This window comes from Bombyx mori, chromosome 4, assembly GCF_030269925.1.
Source record: "Bombyx mori chromosome 4, ASM3026992v2".
Classification (NCBI taxonomy): Eukaryota; Metazoa; Arthropoda; class Insecta; order Lepidoptera; family Bombycidae; genus Bombyx; species Bombyx mori.
Window position 1 is genome coordinate 1,914,114 of NC_085110.1, and position 18,510 is coordinate 1,932,623.

The window sequence follows — 18,510 nt, forward strand, 5'->3', positions numbered from 1 at the left end:
AAACAGACAGACAGACAAAAATTGTAAAAAATATTATTTTGGTGTATGTACCGTATATATATATATTCATATGCATGTAGTAAAAAGCGGCTATTTCAATATTAAAAACAGACACACCAATTTTATTTATATGTATAGATTTATGATGCATTATGCTGCTTTCGCTCAATCACGTGTCGGTTCGTAAAAGGAAGTGTTTTCACGACAGCTCTCTTTTCTCTGTCTGTAATATATATATAAAACGAATGCAGTCCGGTCACAGTGTACCTACATAAAAAGACGACGTCATCCGTAACTAACTCCGTATAGTCTGGAGATAGATAGGATAGGAGATAGATTGGAGTGCAGTTTTTATATTTCATACGTAACCGAAAAATAAAGACAGCCCTAAAGAAAACTACAGTAAAATTAACGCTTTCTACAGCTAGTAAACTAATTTTACATGCAGCCGGACAAACAGTTCTTCATTATTGAACAGGTTAATACTGACTCAAAATAAACCTTATTCGAAACGGATCAAGTCTATAATTGTTCGATAGTGGAAAAGCCACATGTTTGTTCCCACGAATAGTGATTGTTATTTGCCTTACAAGGTTGGTATACGAATTTGTTATATCCAGATCAATGGATTACTATTGACATGGCATAATATGAGCAGTCGCACATGAGGGTCCTCCTGTCTATTTGCGACGAAGTCAATTCGTCTTCTCGCATTAAAACTGTATAATCTCAAAACTTACTAAATTTTACAGGAGAGTGCTTTAAAGGGTTAACATATGATATTTTTAATATTAATCATCTTTGCAACATTTCTTTTTTTAGTTTTTACCAGTTACATTATCTGTCTTTTAAAGTAAGATAAAATTATGTATTAATTTTGTTAATAGTAGTCAAAATATAGGAAAACAAAAAAAAAAACTAAAACTAGACTACGCTCTTTTGACAGTATTTATGAGAAAAATACTGGTGATATCAAATAATTCCGCATATTAACTGAATTTCGAATATTTTTGGAAATTGTACACTGTTAATGCAAAAAGACGAATTGTTATTAAAATATCTGTGTGTATCGAATTGAGCTGCCGAGCCGAAACAGGACATAAGATAGATGGGAGCGGCAGTGTTCAAACCACACCGTACCAAAATCATTCTCCTTCTCAATAGCCTTGACGCATGGTAGTTTAGCTGGACTCGACGTCAGCTCTCAGTGTCTGTCTAAATTACTATCTCGAATTTCATTGTCTCACACTCTGCGAAGAGGGCAGTCCGAACTGTGGCGTTCAGAACTTTATCTATCTTCCTTATGTTGGCAACCCAACAAATTGTTATCAAATCTTTTTACTGTTGTCGTTGTGGTGGCAACATTGATTTTGAATTTTGAAATATCTTTGTTTTGTCTTTGTCTTATTCCGTGCTATTGTACGCGAATTATAAAATTTCCAAAAATAAAAATTTATACGTGCAATCCTCGCGAGTTTATTTATTAAGTTCCTTGTTCAACCTAATCCTACAGACCACAAAACCTTTAAGGATTTCCTTCGTGAAAGAGGAAACAAGCTTCGGCTCAAAAAAAGTAAATCATAACAAAACGCAATAATTTTAAAACGATCTTAGCTTTATTCATCCCTCAACAGATTCTGAACTGTTTTTTCATCGCAAAGGTTAAGTTCAATTAAAGGAATCTATTCGAAATGACAGAAGTAAAGAAAGTCAATGAAAACGTAGTAAAAGCCATTAGAAGTACAGTGAAGTTAACCAGCTAATTACTACGATAACAAAATGCATTTCGTGTTCATTGCGAAGGTTACATGTTAAGAATGTTGTCATAAATTTTAATATTCCATGTTAGTGTTGATGTTATGAGTACTAATATCAAGGTTTGAATATAACTGCAATTGAAACATGGTAAAGTTGGTTTTTACGGTCAATCTTGCATATGTTTTCTTTCTCTGTCCTTCATTACTTTTATTTGTTAGAATTCGCCACTTCTCTGACTAAATTTTTGTTGGCTCCGTCTAGTTTCAAACCTTCTTATCACCATCCAAGTGATTGATGCAACGTCTTTTTAAGTGTTAATTTTCCATTGCCGATTTCAGCATATAGTTGTTTTCACGATCCGTCTGAACCAAACTGTTAATTTTCAGATTTAATCCCTGAGAGTCGCTGCCTCAAGCATTGCCTAAACATTTTCAGAAATTCCCAAAATACTATTTCAATACCCAACACAATTGAAAAGGCAATTTTATATTTTATCAGCTTTATGCAAAAAAAGGATGCAAGAAAGATTCATTAGGAGGCATGATGTGATGCACGTGATGATGAAGGTTTAACGACGCTAATGGTTATCAGGAATGCCAGGTCCATAGCCGCCTACTCGTCTTTCTCCTGGCTTCAGTTTTCTCAATGCCGAGGGTCGTGACCACCAAAAACAACAACAGTTTGCTGTGAATTACTCAGCTCCATTTGTACCTATCTGTCACAGACTATAGAGTATTGTGGACTATGGTGTCGGTACTAATGCTAGTAATATAGCTGCCTACAACTCACGGCTCTTTTACATAACAAGCCGATCGAGATCAAGAGAGTGAGTAAGAGAATAGTAAGTATAAGAATAGGTAGAGAATAGTGAGGTCTGTGTGTCAAAGGATGCATATATTACCGTTTCCGATGGCGTATTGCTGCAAGAGGTCCGTCATGTTGATGTGGACGACACCACGGCGCTCCTGCATCAAGTTATCGCAGTGGGTCACCTTCCCGCTACCTGGTCCTCCTAACAAAACATAAATTGATTGAATTTGTGTTTTTTTATGTTTGAGAGATTACTGGTGGCCTGGAGGCCTTTCCAGTTTTACCAGAGTAGGTGGGCGAGAAAGAGCTCAGCCAGGAAGGGTGGCCCGGTGAATTTGTGTGTTAGTTGTCGTTATATATTAAAAATCTCGCTTTACTTGATGGTATTAGGAAATAATGGAAGAAGAATAAAGAGATTCTCCGCGAAAATTTATGCCAGTGATTTCACGGAACCAGTCTTCGCTTTGAGCTGCTCTTCAAAAAAATAACTGGACGTCAGTACTTTGAACTTCAACTTGACTCAAGCCACCAAGTTTTTTCATCGCATACTACTGGTGCTACTGACCCTGCTTTGCCCTATCTAATCAATGGTCGTTTCGAGGAACTATTCCAGCTAGGGACGGTTTGGTGAGGACATAAGAACATAGGACCTGGGAGAATTTGCCATCACTAGTCCTAGCAAGAGCAGTGCTTGGCTGAAACTACCACCGGACCTGGATCGCGACCCACTGAGAAGATCGGACTAAAAACTCAGTGGACTGTGTCTGCTAGGTTGCATTTTCAAATCTCCGCCGCATTCGAAGAGTTTGACGAGGACGGTGACCGGTGGTTGAAATGCCTAAAAGTACTGAGAGTAGATCTTAAGGATCCGAAAACACATATTTAGGGTCACGGCGGCTTTGTGATGCCATGATAAGGGGGTATCGTCCGCAACGCTTTCTCGAAGAAGACTATCATTCACTGCGAGTTTCGTAATGTGGATAGTCATTTCAAAAGTCCGTTTAGATATGTACCATCATTCTGCTTATTCCTGCGACGAAGTAGCCATCTGCTCCAGTTAGAAGAGTGAGACAAAATTCGATAAGATATAGTGGAGACTTCGGTTTCACGAATCAAGGCGGGTGACGACAATCACGTTATGTGAACATCCGCAACCACTTATTATTAACTGATAAGTGCGTGAGCTCTTGTGATCATTAAAAGCAGAAGAATAAGACTAGCACTTGTCCCGGTACTGCTGGCCTTGGTGCTTAAGTTCGAGGATATTCTCACCCAATATAAATATAACTGGAACACTCGGTGGTTCGAACTTGACGTGACTTGAATTCTGCATGGGGAAAGCGGCGGCGGGTGGAGTGGCGCGCCCTGCCCATGCGCTTGTCCCACGACTGCGTTCACCGCCTGTTGTCTCCAACTCCTCATTATTTTGTTCTGAATTGTAACAGACTTGAATTAGCAAATTATAAGAGACTAGCTGTACCCGTCCGCTTCGTTGGGCATTTAAAATTAACATTACTATTTCTCACCCCCACAAAGATTCTCATTATTAACACCCCCGCAACTGGTGTAGGGAATCCAACACTCATATAAATATTAGCCTATCCATTAAGTACATGTATTTCCTACATGGATACCAAGTTTCAAGTCAATCGGATGCATGGTTTAGTAGTTATAACGGAACATCCGTGAAAACCACTGTAGATTTATATATTAGTATAGATTTTACACGTCGCGAAGTCGACATCCACGCCCTTAACAGTATTTCCACATCATTAACGGAGACACTGTTGACCAAACTGGGCATAATGTACGTACATACTATACTAGTGGTAGGACCTCTTATGAGTCCGCGCGGGTAGGTATGACCACCCTGCCTATCTCTGCCGTGAAGCAGTAATGCGTTTCGGTTTGAAGGGCGGGGCAGCCGTTGTAACTATACTGAGACCTTAGAACTTATATCTCAAGGTGGGTGGCGCATTTACGTTGTAGATGTCTATGGGCTCCAGTAACCACTTAACACCAGGTGGCCTGTGAGGTCGTCCACCCATTTAAGCAATAATAAAAAAAACATAACGTATTTGAGTTTAAAAATTTTCGCAGTATGCCTTTTTGTTGGGCTAGCTTAAGACAAGTGGAAATTAGAAATCCATACACTGCACTTTTCCGGTGTCGCTACCTTTGTCAGTGAGTCGATCCTCACTCAAATATATTTCTAGTTATGATTTTTTTGCTTTTATGCTTTATCTTCGCATTTTTAAACAAACAATGTGTAAATTAAAAGTTGTCATTATAATGCAATTGTGTTATTCGCATGACTTCCTTTACTGCTCAACAATTAGCGGTTAATGGCTAGTGGATAATAATTTGAATATTCATGTCGATGTGAGGAAGACGATTTTTATTTCAAAATAGGTACATTATTTTATTTGGCAAGGTTATATGTATTTTGATTAATCGTTATATCGAATAGAAATGGGTTTCTGATGATAAATTGTCAAATAATTTGTGATATATCTATCTATCGCGGGAACTGTTCACAAAATCTTTCAACTTTATTTTCAACAAATTTAACATTGCAATACAAACATTCTATTTATTTGAAAATCTGCGCAAGAACAGATGACAATAAAATAATTTTATTATACCACATATATATGTATAATTCATAGGATAACAACATATATAATTTGAATTAGTAATTCCGTTTGCGACGAATGCTGATGTAGTTTTAATTAGTTTCATATTATTATAACACATCTCGCCTAGGTGAAGTAATGATTTGGACAATGCTTTCGAGAATAATTAAAAACGCATATCCCTTAAAGCGTGGAAGTGGTCGATTATCAAAACTTTGAAAAGGAATTTATTAAAATTATTTGATCACTTCTCAGAAATCCATTTCTGCTGTATGTCAAGATTAAGCAAAGTCTAACCCTGTGCGATAAAGTATTTTGAGAAAAAAAAAACCCTGTTATATTTAAATGTTTTCACGTAAATGTGCAATATCAATGGCTAATTATCTAATGTTAGTTGTTCAGCAGTACTTCAGAAGTTTATGCGGATGATGCCATGATACAATTGCATTAAAATAACTTCATTATTATATATTTCCGTTTATACGTATATCAGATTGTAAAGTTTAAAAATTACGTGCGTTTTGCAATGTCGTGCGTTGTATGTAAGCTCTAACCACTTTTAAGAATGTCGGTATTACCGACTCTACATTCTGTAAATACACATTTGCATGTATCTGGGGAGCCCTGTGTTGGATAGAAATATTGCAGTCGACACGACGGTGTTGGTAATGTGTAGGTTGGTTTGCGATTGGCGGTTGGATGGATATAAGTACCTGAAGTAGAGGAACTAAAACGGTTATCTCTTGTTTAAACTCAATATTTATACCAATAACTATTAAATATCCTTATATTCGTAAAAAAATATATTGTGTTATAACTACTTATAACCCTGGTGAAGTTAATTGGCGCCCAACGTGGGGTATGAATTTTGGCGGTTTATTTACTTCGAATTATTTTCATACTGGTGCTAGGACCTCTTGTGAGTCCGCATGGGTAGCTACCAACACCCCGCCTATTTCTGCCGTGAAGCAGTAATGCGTTTCGGTTTGAAGGGCGGGGCAGCCGTTGTAACTATACTTGAGACCTTAGAACTTATATCTTAAGGTGGGTGGCGCATTTACGTTGTAGATGTCTATGGGCTCCAGTAATCACTTAACACCTGTGGGCCGTGAGCTCATCCACACAAAAAAAAAACAATAAAATATTTTTGATCGATTATTGTAATACGAGTATTATATTAATGTTTTTTATTTCATCGTGCACTCACCTGTGTCCAAACAGATGCCCATATTCCATGAAGATACGAATTAATAATAAAGTTCTTTTCCACATACAAAACTAGATATATATTGTTTTCTACTTCGATTTAAAAAAAAATATGTAAGAAAACTAATTGGCACAGTATGAATATGTATCGAAAACTCGTAGTTCCGTTGTCTGCCAGCGACGGACAATCACACGCGGCAATTAATAGTTTATCGATTGAAGGACACGACCTTCGAAAACGAACACCAAAATCAAACTAAACTTAAAACACCAGTTTGACATTTTATTAATTAACTCATTTTAATATTTGCGACTCGAATATTTTCTGGTTATTCGGAAGTTGTGTCGACGCGACAGCATTTCTGCGAGTGGCTTGAATCTAAATGACATCGCGGGCCGACCGCTCGCTCTCACATCCAATTGACGACTGAAAAACAATCTATTACGTTCTGACCAAAACATGTTTTCTGTCTCAGCGCAAAGTCGCGAATTTAGTTGGTGCGAGCGAGACAGGTGTTCAATTGAATAATTCAAGTGTCGCAATGAGACTGCGTGAGTAATTATGATACAAAATGCAAGGCTTGCAACACTGGGGGATGTTGTACGGGTAAGCTATTAAGGCCACGACAATTCTTAGGGTACAATTCGAACATATATTATTCAACGGATAATTGTGAGTTTGGGAAATTTAAAAGTGGAACAGGTAAGTTACAAGTGTTACCAATAATTAATAAACTGTATTTCGACGTACAAAACTAGTTTGTAATTATAATTTGTTGAATTATAAATTTCGAACGGAATTATTGTGTCCCAAATTTTCTAAGTCGCGTATCGATTTTGAGCACATAGTAAAGAAACAAAGTTGTCTCTCAAAAGTTTTTATTTTTCATACATTTCATGTAACAAACAGTTAATGTTGAGATTCTTCAATGTAAGTACAAATCTTCATTATATGGAGATATTCGACCATTAAACTATAATGTCTTAGTTAGATATGACATAAGAACAAGAATTAACGTATCATGTCAACTTCAATATCGCAGTCTGATTATTTTTTTTCTTTCTAAAATACAACTCGATCTACCTTCAAACTTTGTCAATCGATTTTTTTAAATTTCATTTAACGTAAAATTAGTGCAAGTTGAATTAATACATATCGACGCTTGAAAGGCAAACGTGACTAAGCGACAATAACTGCTTTGTACATATATGATAGGCAATAACCATATTCGATGCGTAAAAAATATATATTTCTAGGTATATTAAAATCATTTCGATCCTACAGCTAGATTCGTTAAAATAAAAATTTTTTCAGGTATTTCAACTTTAAATTAGTCTACTGTAAAGTTCACGCATTGTCGCTTAGTCACGTTTGCCTTTCAAGCGTCGATATATATGTATTTTTTCCCTCCGGGCGGAAAGTGGCAATTTACGTCCCGCTGCGCTAAGCAAAGTTGCCGCTTCCCGCCTTTGTCGGACAAAAAAATAGTATACAGCCCTTGGCAAGTAAAAAAGTAAATCTCAGGCTTTTCTTATTTTCCTTCCCAAGGGGCGTAATATACTATTATTTCATAAAAAAAATATAATATATACATACTAATTATATACTTCCGTCCAGAAGATTGAAAGTGATTTTAAAAACATTATCTACGTATGATAAACGGCAGATTGACAATAAAATGAAAAATCAACCCTTCCATCAGGACAAATAACCGTTTTAATTTTTAGTGTATTATTTTGTTATATTTTTTCGCTCAACTCATATTGTAATAAAACATAACTTGTGCTCAAATAATGCGTGTTATCATCATACTTAACAATGTAAGTAAATAACGGTATTCACCTTTTGGACGGTAATATACGGTACAGTATTATATACAGGGTGTAAGTTTTTTACTCTCGAGACTAAAACAAGAAAATAAATAGGCTGCAAAACACCAATAACAAAAGTAAAATTAATAATTATAAAGGACGTTGTTAACTCAATTAAATCACTGAAATAAAACCTAATCTATTTATTACCTTATAACGCTTACTACACCACGTGACGTCATATGTGGCTAATCGTTGTTTTAATGTAAATTCGAAGGTCAATTCGTTGCGCTTCTGGTCTCGAATGACCGTACGTATCAAACGTAAACAAAGTTTCTTGACTTACAACGTATTTATTAACACAATCCAAGCAAGAAAATTTTCTAAGTTTAGCATAAATGAGTCGTCTATTATCAAAGGTGGCAATCTGTGCATTTGGACAAAAAATGTTATTGATATGTCAATACAGATTGATTTGAATATAATCGTCTCCTTCAAAGAATACGGTTCAGAACCTGCATTAAATAAAGGTTAATACTTAACCTGTTATTTATCTAAGATGTCGTTCAGAAGAGTTTTGTTACTGCCAATGGAATACAAAGTCAATAATTCGTTTTTCTGATTTACCAATAATTGTCCAAAAGTCACATTGCCGGCTTTGATAATAGTCGACTCAAATATACTTATAAGCGTGAGTTTGCACTTTCTTAAACTATAACTCAATAGAAAATACATGTTTCCACTTGTGTTTCATATCTTAAATCCTGTGAAAAAGCCACGTTGTAAACACAAACCGTAAACTGCGGAATATTATTTTATAATTATAATCCATAATTCAAAACAAAATAATTCTTCCAGTTAAATTTTTGAGGTAACAAAACGTATGTCAACAATGTAGTGGCATATTCAGAATTTATGGAATAGTTGAATGTTAAAGACCACTCCTCCCCTCCGAATTCACCACACCCCCTCCAATCACGATCATACGAAGATTTCAATAAAACTCTTCCGACTAAATAAAAATCATTAATCGATATTAATTTTCCTTTCCTTTGTCGTATCACTCTTGTCAGAGCGGTCGTGGCCGTCATTCAGTATCATTGCTGTGGGCAGATATTAATGTACCATATGCGCCACGAGCAATCCCCACTCCGTGGTGAGTCTGGTACACTCATGCAAACAGCCGCCAACTGCCAACTTGACTTGGTCGAACCATCGCATGGGCAACCTTCCACGCGGTCTGGTGCCTTCCACTTTTCCCTGAACGACAAGGCGCTCTACGAAGTCATTTCCTCTCCGGGACAAATGTCCGAAAAATGACAAAGTATTCACCCATAATAATTCCCATGATATTAATATTAGTATGTATTTAAAAAATTCAACTACCCTAATTAAACATTATATACATATACTCTACAGCCTATATACTAATTTAAGATAATGTACATCGTTGATAGATTTTGGAATACGTTTTCTTATATTATGTATTTTTTTACAGTTGCATCTTTCGTTGATTTACCAAGTTCTGGGAAGGTAAATTCGTAACACTAGTTTGTCCTTCGGGTATCGGAGTCGAACAACGAGATTAAGCAGTAAATATGTAAAAACTTTTAGCATTTAAAACCATAAAAACTCTTTAGTTTAAAAAAAAAACCTTTTTCTTAAGAGTAGTTCAGTTTTGCATTGTATAATAATACTGTTTAAAAAATTAATTCAAAACGAGATTAGGGGTTTTAAATGTTGTTTTCTTATTATATTAGAGATAATGTTTTAAAGGTTTTATTAAATGCTAAATGTTTTTTTTTTACAAGTATTTCTTTATCACGTACACGAATCATGAAAACCGGCATTCATCGCGTAGTTCTAGAGCTCTACATCGATCCAATAACATAATTATCGTCGCCTGTTTGAGGTCATATGTTAGCAGTACGGGTCGGACACTCCGGGCTACGGTAAGCGTCCAACGCCAGTCTACGACGTCATCAGAGCGTTCGCACTAACACAAGAGGTACGTACGTTGTTGGTGCGTAATATGGAGGTTAGAAATAAGGAGCACCAACTCAAGTGTTTTAAAAAGTGTCCGCTGAAATGAAGCCAATTTAGGTGGCACCACAGTAGCAAGTGGAAAGATTTAAAAAACAGCACCTTATGCTATTGGAGTAGGATACTAAATTAATAAAAATAAAAACGCTTTGTACGTAAATAGTAGTAATAAAAATAAGTAGTTGAGATTATAAATATTGTATATTTTTTAAGTACACAAGTCTCGACATATTAAACTTTTCAATCCGGCATACTTCACTCTGTTTAAAAACTGCTATAGGTATTCATGTTAGTTCCACTTCCTACCCTTGCGCTATTTCGATGAGTCTTCCAATAATAACTTGCTGTTTGTGGGTTCACATTTTTTCGTCTTGTCCCCTATACAAGATGATGCTTCTTACTTCTACCTTCCGTAGTGTGTAAGTACCGCCATCCCACGGATTGATTTCCCGCGTCGTAAACAAAGATGGCGGAAGGCATATAAAAATTTAAAATTCAAAATGATATCACGATTATCGTACGAAATACCTGAGTACTTAATTAATCTTACTTATTCGTTAAATGGAAGAACACTTTGTTTACTTATATACCTACTAAATGCATCTACTTTATAAACTTTACATATTTAAAGGCTTCATCAATACTTTTTCTAGAAAAAATCTTACGGCGTGACAAGAGTAAAATATAATGTGAAACTTAAGTTGTGTGTAACGGGAACAGTGTGCTTAGTGCGAGTTTCTTAACGTTCTCGATAGCGTAAAAGTTAACTCAAATTTGTATGCAGTTGGAACAGCGCCCCTAGCGGCAAACGTAGACAAACGATCCCATTCCATACAAATATGAGCTAACTTTTACGCTATCGAAAACGTTAAAAAACTCGCACTAAGCACACTGATTCATGTCGCAAAAAGAACGAAGGCAGAGAAGAGAGAAACGCTCTTTGTTCGCAAAGAAGTTTCACTTCTCATAGTTTCTTGGTCAATTTATATTTATTTAATTTGTAAATGATATAGAATCAGTCTATAGTATGGAATTTATACATATTTACTTTAACACTACAGTTTATCTTGAGCTAATTTCGATGAAATTTACAATTTCTTATCATTTTATACATTAATGATGGGTGTAAGGTTATGAACTTTTAAAAAAATAAATTTATACAGAGACTAGATACTAAATACATGCTATAAATTGTCAAACAAAATGTTCTAAATTTAAAGAGTGTTTTTATACCATAGACAGCTACATTAGTATTTCTTTTTTTCTACTTTTTGATAGTATTTTCTGTGGTAATAATTACCTAAGCCTTTATTTAGAAATAAATATTTATTTATTTTACAATACAAAACAATAATACAACTACAATATTCATAACTTAATAAATAACGAATTAATGAGAGGATTGAGCATAAATTTAAATGTCACAATTTAAAAATGTGATGCGTTAAGAATGTGTGATTTTTGTTTCATTTTATTTACATGAATCTACGCATAAATACAATATGGACACGATTCAAATTCATTAATGCAGTTAAATTTTGCTTTAGTGATATGAATTATATTTTCTCGAATGCTTTTAAATTGGTAATTACATTGGTATTGTTAATTGGTATTAATTAATTAAATTTTAAATTTATACGGGAGCACAAAACAGCGGACATAGTGTTTATGATTATTTTGATAATTTCGAATAATATTCAATCAATGTTAAGTTTTGTTTTCGTTGTCCAAGCTAGTTTGGGCTTTTTTTAAGTAGTGTCATAACAATTTCCCACATACTTGTGGAGAACTACTGTTCTAAGATATTTATTTGTATTGCAATAATACTAAAACTACGAAAAAGTAGATTAAATGAAAAAAAAAATATTGTAAAAAAATATTGCAAATTAAAAGTTAATGTAAAGTAAAATATCGCGTATTAATATTAAGTATCTCTTTTAAAATATTATAATAATATAAAAAATAATGTCTTTCACATTTACATTTCAATTAGTTTATTTACATCAAGCTACTGTTAGTAACACTGTCCAACTCTATTGTAATTATAATAACCTTGCAAACAGTGAGATAAAAAAAATGTTGATAAGGTTATAAACTAATTTTATTTGTAAAATATGGTCTTTTGTGATGTAATCTGTTATTGCACTGTAGACAGTCTGTGTAAGCTGGTTTGGTACATCCAGTTTTAATTGGTTTGGTTTCGGTAGGCAGCGGCTTGGCTCTGCCCCTGGCATTGCTGAAGTCCATGGGCGACGGTAACCACTCACCATTAGGTGGGTTGTATGCTCGTCTGCCTACAAGGGCAATAAAAAAAATAATAATTATAGGTGCCATTAAATTTAATTGCGGTTGGAAACGAGCTGACCTACCCCAGCTTTAAATTTTAAAATCGCATATTAAATAATATTTGAGAATTGTTATTTACCTATATGAATTTGACAAATCTATTTTAGAAAGTCAATCTGTTTCAATCTAAAAATTTACTATACTGTTTATCTGATTAGTATGTTTTTTCTTTTTAAATATTTTTATCACTACACTTTTAATGTTTTTAAACATGTTTTTTCATGGTGTCATTATTTATTTATTTTTTTAATTATCAACGGTTTGATACTCTATTGGGTTCCGATTTATCTATGTATGTTTATTTTATCATGGATTTGGCATGTACATACGTTAATTCATCTCGGAAAGGTCTGTTATTTTTTTATTTTTTTTATTTGCGTTTAGACTACACCTTCTGGAACTTACAAAGATGCTGTGTGCTTATTGCGAGTTTTTTAACGTTCTCGATAACGTAAAAGTTAACTCAAATTTGTATGTAGTTTGAAAGTTTGCCTACGTTTACCGCTAGGGGCGTTGTTTCAACTTCACACAAATTTCGTTAACTTTTATGCTATTGAGAACATTAAAAAAACTCGCAATAAGCACACTGCTATCGAAATCTGTTGGTCACGTTGTAGAGTGATCTTTCGTTATGGGTAGCAGAGCCGGAAAGCAATCAAGTTGAGATGATCCCAGCATCTCATACTTGAGTTGATTCGCGCAAATGGCTAGTCAGGATTACCCAAGCGGTGACGCACATATCCAAACAAGGTTTAGAATTATAATATAGGGTGCACTACCGATTGTATTGGCATTACCGATGATACCCTTAGCCTTAAACCTTTCAAGAAAACAAACGAACTATCGATGTCACTCCAAAATATTGAAAGTTGCTCAGATTAACTTTACACACATACGGAATGCTAATATAGATACAACAAACATTAACCTTTAATTGTCCCGTAAATGAATTGTCAAAGTTAGTTGTCGAAATAAATTATAAATTAAATTAATATTCCATTTCATTCTTAGAAATAAATATACACCTGTGCGTGGTCTTCGATGAGAAACCTGCAGTAGCTTTCTTTTAATTCCCTACCTATTAGCTGGTAGCCTAAGAGACGGCGGCGTCCAGACGGGCAGTACTTTTCAAAAGAAAACATGTACCGGATACCCTATTTCTTTTAAACCCCTCGACTGCCGTGCAGTTCACCGGTGCCCTACGCGGCGCACTGAACTAATTATGTTGATTTCTCTTTGATCTTGTTAAGACGCCGGTGTATCTAGTAGACTTTGGCAAAGATGAATCAGAAGATACTGAGAATGATCTAAGAGATCTGATTATATGAGATAATTCTAAGAGACCTAAAAAACTAAAACATACATTAACCTACAAAAGAAGGCAATCCAGGTGCCTTAGTAACAGAAATGGACATAATTACTTCAGTGCGCCGCGTAGGGCACCGGTGACCTACACGGCAGTCAAAGGTTTAAATACTCGGTAAAATATTTTTTACCCAATAAACAGCACAATTAATCGAATGGCTACGTCACACAAAAACGGAGAAAGTTTAAGAACATTCACAAAAATAAATAATTCAACTAAAAATAAACTCTCAGGACACTCACTCATTTAGGTCTTATTTTCTCATAAAAATATATCTGAGCCACATTGTTTGCTTCCTTCACTAAAAGTTTCCTTTTCACAAATTTAAAATGTTCTAATGCAAACTCATAAAGCTCATTTTCCATTTTCCAAACGGTCGACTGTTGAATCCTCTCGACCGTCTTCAGGCTCGGGTCCACTTTCGAGCTCGTCTGCCGTAGGTGGGACTTATTACTGCTTAGGTAATACTCGGTGGCCCCTTTGAAGAAGCGCGGTAAAGTGGCTTCGAGTACTGTGATGAAGTCCTGCATTTCCTCGGTGACTCCTACCAAAAGGTAGTGGTTGACTAAGTTGTGCTTTGCTTGTTCTAAAGCCCAATGGTTGCCTGGTTTCCTAAGTGAAATAAAGCGTATAGCATCAATAATACTGCAATGTTATTAGAGTTATACTGATTGTGGGCATATTGTAACCCCACACAGGCAGATATCACCGTCCCGTCCGATTCTGCAGTGAAACATTTCGGCTGCTGGTTTCAAGAGTAGGACGGTTATGTGTTTGAGTAACATTCAAGTAATGCTATCTATGGACTGTGGTATCCTACATAATCATTTAAATTTTTTAATTTTAAAATAGTTAATCTATAGTATATCTATATCTTTACATGGTTAAATGTAAGTTGGTATTGTCATGCTGGAAGAGTAACGCCATCTATCATCAAATAGTAGAAACAAATGTTAAAAAAACTAGTACTATCAGAGCGGTTGTGAAGTGTAATACCATCTATTGAAACTAATGAAACTTTTTTCCTTCTTTCCAAATTACAAAGGACAATGCCCATTTTCTATGGGCGTTTGGGCCCCTAAAAAAAGTTGTCGCGTCATGATGGTTTTCACTTATTTTGATAGACAAAGAAATATCGTTTCATATTCAGAAAACTATTTTTATATTCTCACCCAGGTTTAAGAGAAATCTGTTTTTTTCTGCAGCTAAAATTAAGTTTTAATTGTTTTTTTCGAAATCAATAATCGCTTTCATCATTATTTACAGTATTAAATAAGTTAATTGTGGTTAATGTTGCTAGAAATAAGCCCTTACGTTCATTTTATTATTATTAAATCCTCATAATAATAATAAAATGAAATGAAAATCCGGAAGCCAACAACGATATTGTTGTTGTTGTTTTTAAATTCGCCAATAAGCAGGCAAAGAGCTACTATAAGGCTGTATGGGCTAAGCCCTTTGCCTATTGGTGAATTTAAAAACTATGGCACTAAGTTTTGGGATGTTATCAAATAAGTAATTTATTTTTTTGTAACACAATGCCAGGGCGAAAGAAATGTTGGTACATAAACTAAACAACGTAAAAAAATAAGGCATAGTTTTTCAAGTACAAATAGTTTTGACATAAAGTTGGCCCACTTTTGGGCATTGTCCTTTAAGAAGAGTGATACCACACCTTTGATCTAGTAATTAAAAGATTTTAATAGACACTCACCAGCACTCTGCAGCGTGACCACAGAAAAAAGGCACTTGTAACCACATATTGTTTGGGTCACAATCCGGCTGGCTCTTCTCAACACATTCATCAAATGTCTAAAACCAAAATATATGAGTTAATTAATTTTTTATATTACTGAGCTCATCTTATTACTAGAAATACTTGGTTGTTAAATATGTAATGTCACAGTTATTTTAGTACTGTCGAAGAATGGCAATTATCTTATCATACAACACTTTCAAATAAAGTTCAGGAGACAAGTTTATCATTTAAAATTTGTTTATTAATACAATTAATAAACAAACTTTACCAACAAAAATTCATTAAAATGATAACAAACTTATTTATTGCATCAGTGAATGAGCTAAGGTAACTTGACTCAAGGAGGTCAAAGATTAAAAAAATACACTGTGCTACCATAGTGCGATTCAATACTCACGAAAAAAATACAGGCAATAGAGATTCCTGATAAGCTAAAATTTTAAAAAATCGCAATAAATGAATAAATTTGTTTAATATTTACTTGAGATACTTGTATATTACTAACATCCAAAATATTAATAAACCTATGAAAGGTTCGTTCTGATAAATTGTGATTACCATTTTGTCACCATGTTTCTTTCGTACCAAATGGGGTCGGAAATTGTCACCGTAGCGTAGGAAGTAATAATATGAAACTAGTCTGTCCAATGGTTTCCTTATTAAATTTATGAATAGGGGTTTTGATGATGTACCTAATCTGAAAAAATGTTTATGTTATGGTTACATATTAATTTTAGTAGAGCATCTTCTGAGCTCGCATAGTAGGTACCACCACCCTGTTTATTATTGCCACAAAGGCACAATGAGTTCCACTGTGAAGGATGGGGTAGCCATTACACTATACAATTAATACGGATCAGATGTCTAAAGGTTTTCAACATTCATTCAATTCAGCAGCATTCATATCAGTGAGACTAAGCATCATCATACTTCCCGTTTATATTGCAAAACAGTAATGCAGTCCAGTCTTTTCAAAGGGTCAAAGAGCCATTACCGATCCAAACAAGAGGTATGTCTAATGTGGGTGATGGCTCACATTGTCATAGTCTATCACACTTTCATCACACACTGTCTATCACACTCACATAGTGATAGTCTATCTAATCACTTAAGATTAACTGGGACATCTATTAATTTACAGGAATAAAAGGAAAGCTCAAAATCCTTGAATATGAAAAATAAGAATTATATTTAACTTTAGTATGCTATTAAATAAATTGCAGTTAGTTTTTATACTATATCTTTGAAACTCTCTCTGAATTCAGAACAACTTCAACTTTACCTCTCAAAATTTAGGAAGGCCATATGCCCATGATATAGGGCAGGTTTGACATCATGCCAAGTGGTTACATTCTGAGCAAATTTATATTGGTTATTCAACGACATGATATGTCTGTTGGCGGTAATGTTGATATGTAGCACTTTAAAATTGTTCCTCTTGCATAAATCGTACGCGATTCCCACGAAGCTCGTGGACCCCGTCTTCGGGACCCTATTGTATATAATGACAGTCTGGTCCGCATTATTTAGAGGAAACTGGCGAGACTCCGTTAATCCGATTCCTGGGTGGGCTAATCTTATTTCTGAAAATTATTAAATATTTTCAATGCTCCGTATGTAAACAATTTAAAACTCAAGTTTAACGATTTCGCTGTAGCTATTGCTTACCTAATTTACGATAATTCTCTTCCATACGACCGATTTCTGATTGAAAATACAAAACAATAATAACAATAACGCATAAACATGAATACAAACACAATTTATTAAAATTTAACATATCTATGCGAAAAGTTCGCAACGCTTTAAAGTTAAATGAAAAGTAACATATTTGTGCCGAAGTTTGTTGAAGAATAAATATTATTTAGGTCACATCGCAGTTAACAGAACATAAAACACTTTAACGTATATGTACTAAAAAAACAGCCATCAGCTAGTAGGAGCTGGTCGGAGCACAGTATGCCATTCATTTAACCTTACGTTCCAGAGTAATAATTGTATTTTCACCGCTTTTCAAACTCTTCATTTCTTTGAGTTAAAAAGAGAAAAAACAGTTTTCATTCATTTGAAGACGTTTTAAAAATATGAAATAGTCTTTGACAGTCTCTGACAGGCAGCAGGTAGGTTTGACATTTGGCTATGCACGTCACCCTTGCGTTTTGTTTCAACCTTTGGATAAAAGATAAATAGACATAAATTTTTTTTTTTTCTTCTCAAGTATGTACTTTCAACAAATCTAAAAACATTTTTGAAAAATAAAACTATGTAATGAAATTATCGATCTAAATCATATTACTGCATTTATTTATTGAAAATAAATTTCAAGTAAGCCTAGACAGCAAGTACTCTTAATAAGATATAGTAAGTAACAGTGTGTGGGATGTTTAACGACAAAGAGCCACCAAGCGGCTGATATTGCTCGGTAGGCCAACGGTCCGAATGTTTTTTTTTTCCTACCGAAGCTGATAGCCTTGAGAGGCTATGTCAGCGTCGCCTAACTAGTAGGTGAGCTCACGGGGCTCAAACCTGATAACGTTGCTAACACGAACCCTAGCAAGAGCCATGCTTCGCAGAATCTAAATGTGGCAAGCGAGATTCAGGCATCTGTCAATCTTGTATTGTATGATGGCTACCGGCCAGAAGTGCAAGTATAGCTTTAAAAACAGATTCTAGCTTTTGGATGGAATTTGGATGGTTGGGAAATAATACCCTCTTAGTTATCATAATGGCCCACTACTTCGATACCAATGCAAGGCAATGTCTACGATGAAAGA

At 34.8% G+C, this 18,510-nt stretch overlaps 2 protein-coding genes and 1 long non-coding RNA gene across 5 annotated transcripts in view; 1 reads left to right on the forward strand and 2 right to left on the reverse strand.

Annotated features, from left to right (window-relative positions):
• The window catches only part of LOC101736451 (adenylate kinase isoenzyme 5), a 37,901-nt gene extending 31,066 nt beyond the window's left edge, over window positions 1-6,835 (reverse strand). For both annotated transcript variants that reach the window (XM_012693013.4, XM_012693012.4), the window contains exons 1-3: window positions 6,412-6,835; window positions 3,841-3,999; window positions 2,660-2,770 (exon numbers count right to left, since the gene is read on the reverse strand). In XM_012693013.4, coding sequence (XP_012548467.2) covers window positions 2,660-2,770; window positions 3,841-3,999; window positions 6,412-6,433 — 292 coding nt within the window. In that variant the 5' untranslated portion in view covers window positions 6,434-6,835. The remainder of the gene's footprint in view (window positions 1-2,659; window positions 2,771-3,840; window positions 4,000-6,411) is intronic.
• LOC134198727 (uncharacterized) lies at window positions 1,747-2,543 on the forward strand. The gene is made up of 2 exons (XR_009972884.1): window positions 1,747-1,905; window positions 2,145-2,543. It is a non-coding gene; the product is annotated as an uncharacterized LOC134198727 (long non-coding RNA).
• A 437-nt stretch (window positions 6,836-7,272) lies between the features above and the next one.
• LOC101736578 (heparin sulfate O-sulfotransferase) lies at window positions 7,273-17,842 on the reverse strand. 2 transcript variants are annotated; one of them, XR_005246616.2, is made up of 6 exons: window positions 17,405-17,842; window positions 17,019-17,319; window positions 16,295-16,433; window positions 15,692-15,789; window positions 14,062-14,589; window positions 7,273-13,810 (listed from the first exon to the last, which is right to left on the reverse strand). XR_005246616.2 is itself a non-coding variant. In XM_038021811.2 (5 exons), exons 1-5 carry the CDS (start codon window positions 17,514-17,516, stop codon window positions 14,220-14,222), a joined length of 1,020 nt encoding a protein of 339 aa, XP_037877739.1. In that variant the 5' UTR covers window positions 17,517-17,798; the 3' UTR covers window positions 7,273-14,219. The 2 variants fall into 2 exon arrangements, 1 of the variants encoding a protein (XP_037877739.1); XM_038021811.2 differs by having other exon boundaries at window positions 7,273-14,589; window positions 17,405-17,798.
• Between the last annotated feature and the right edge of the window lie 668 nt (window positions 17,843-18,510).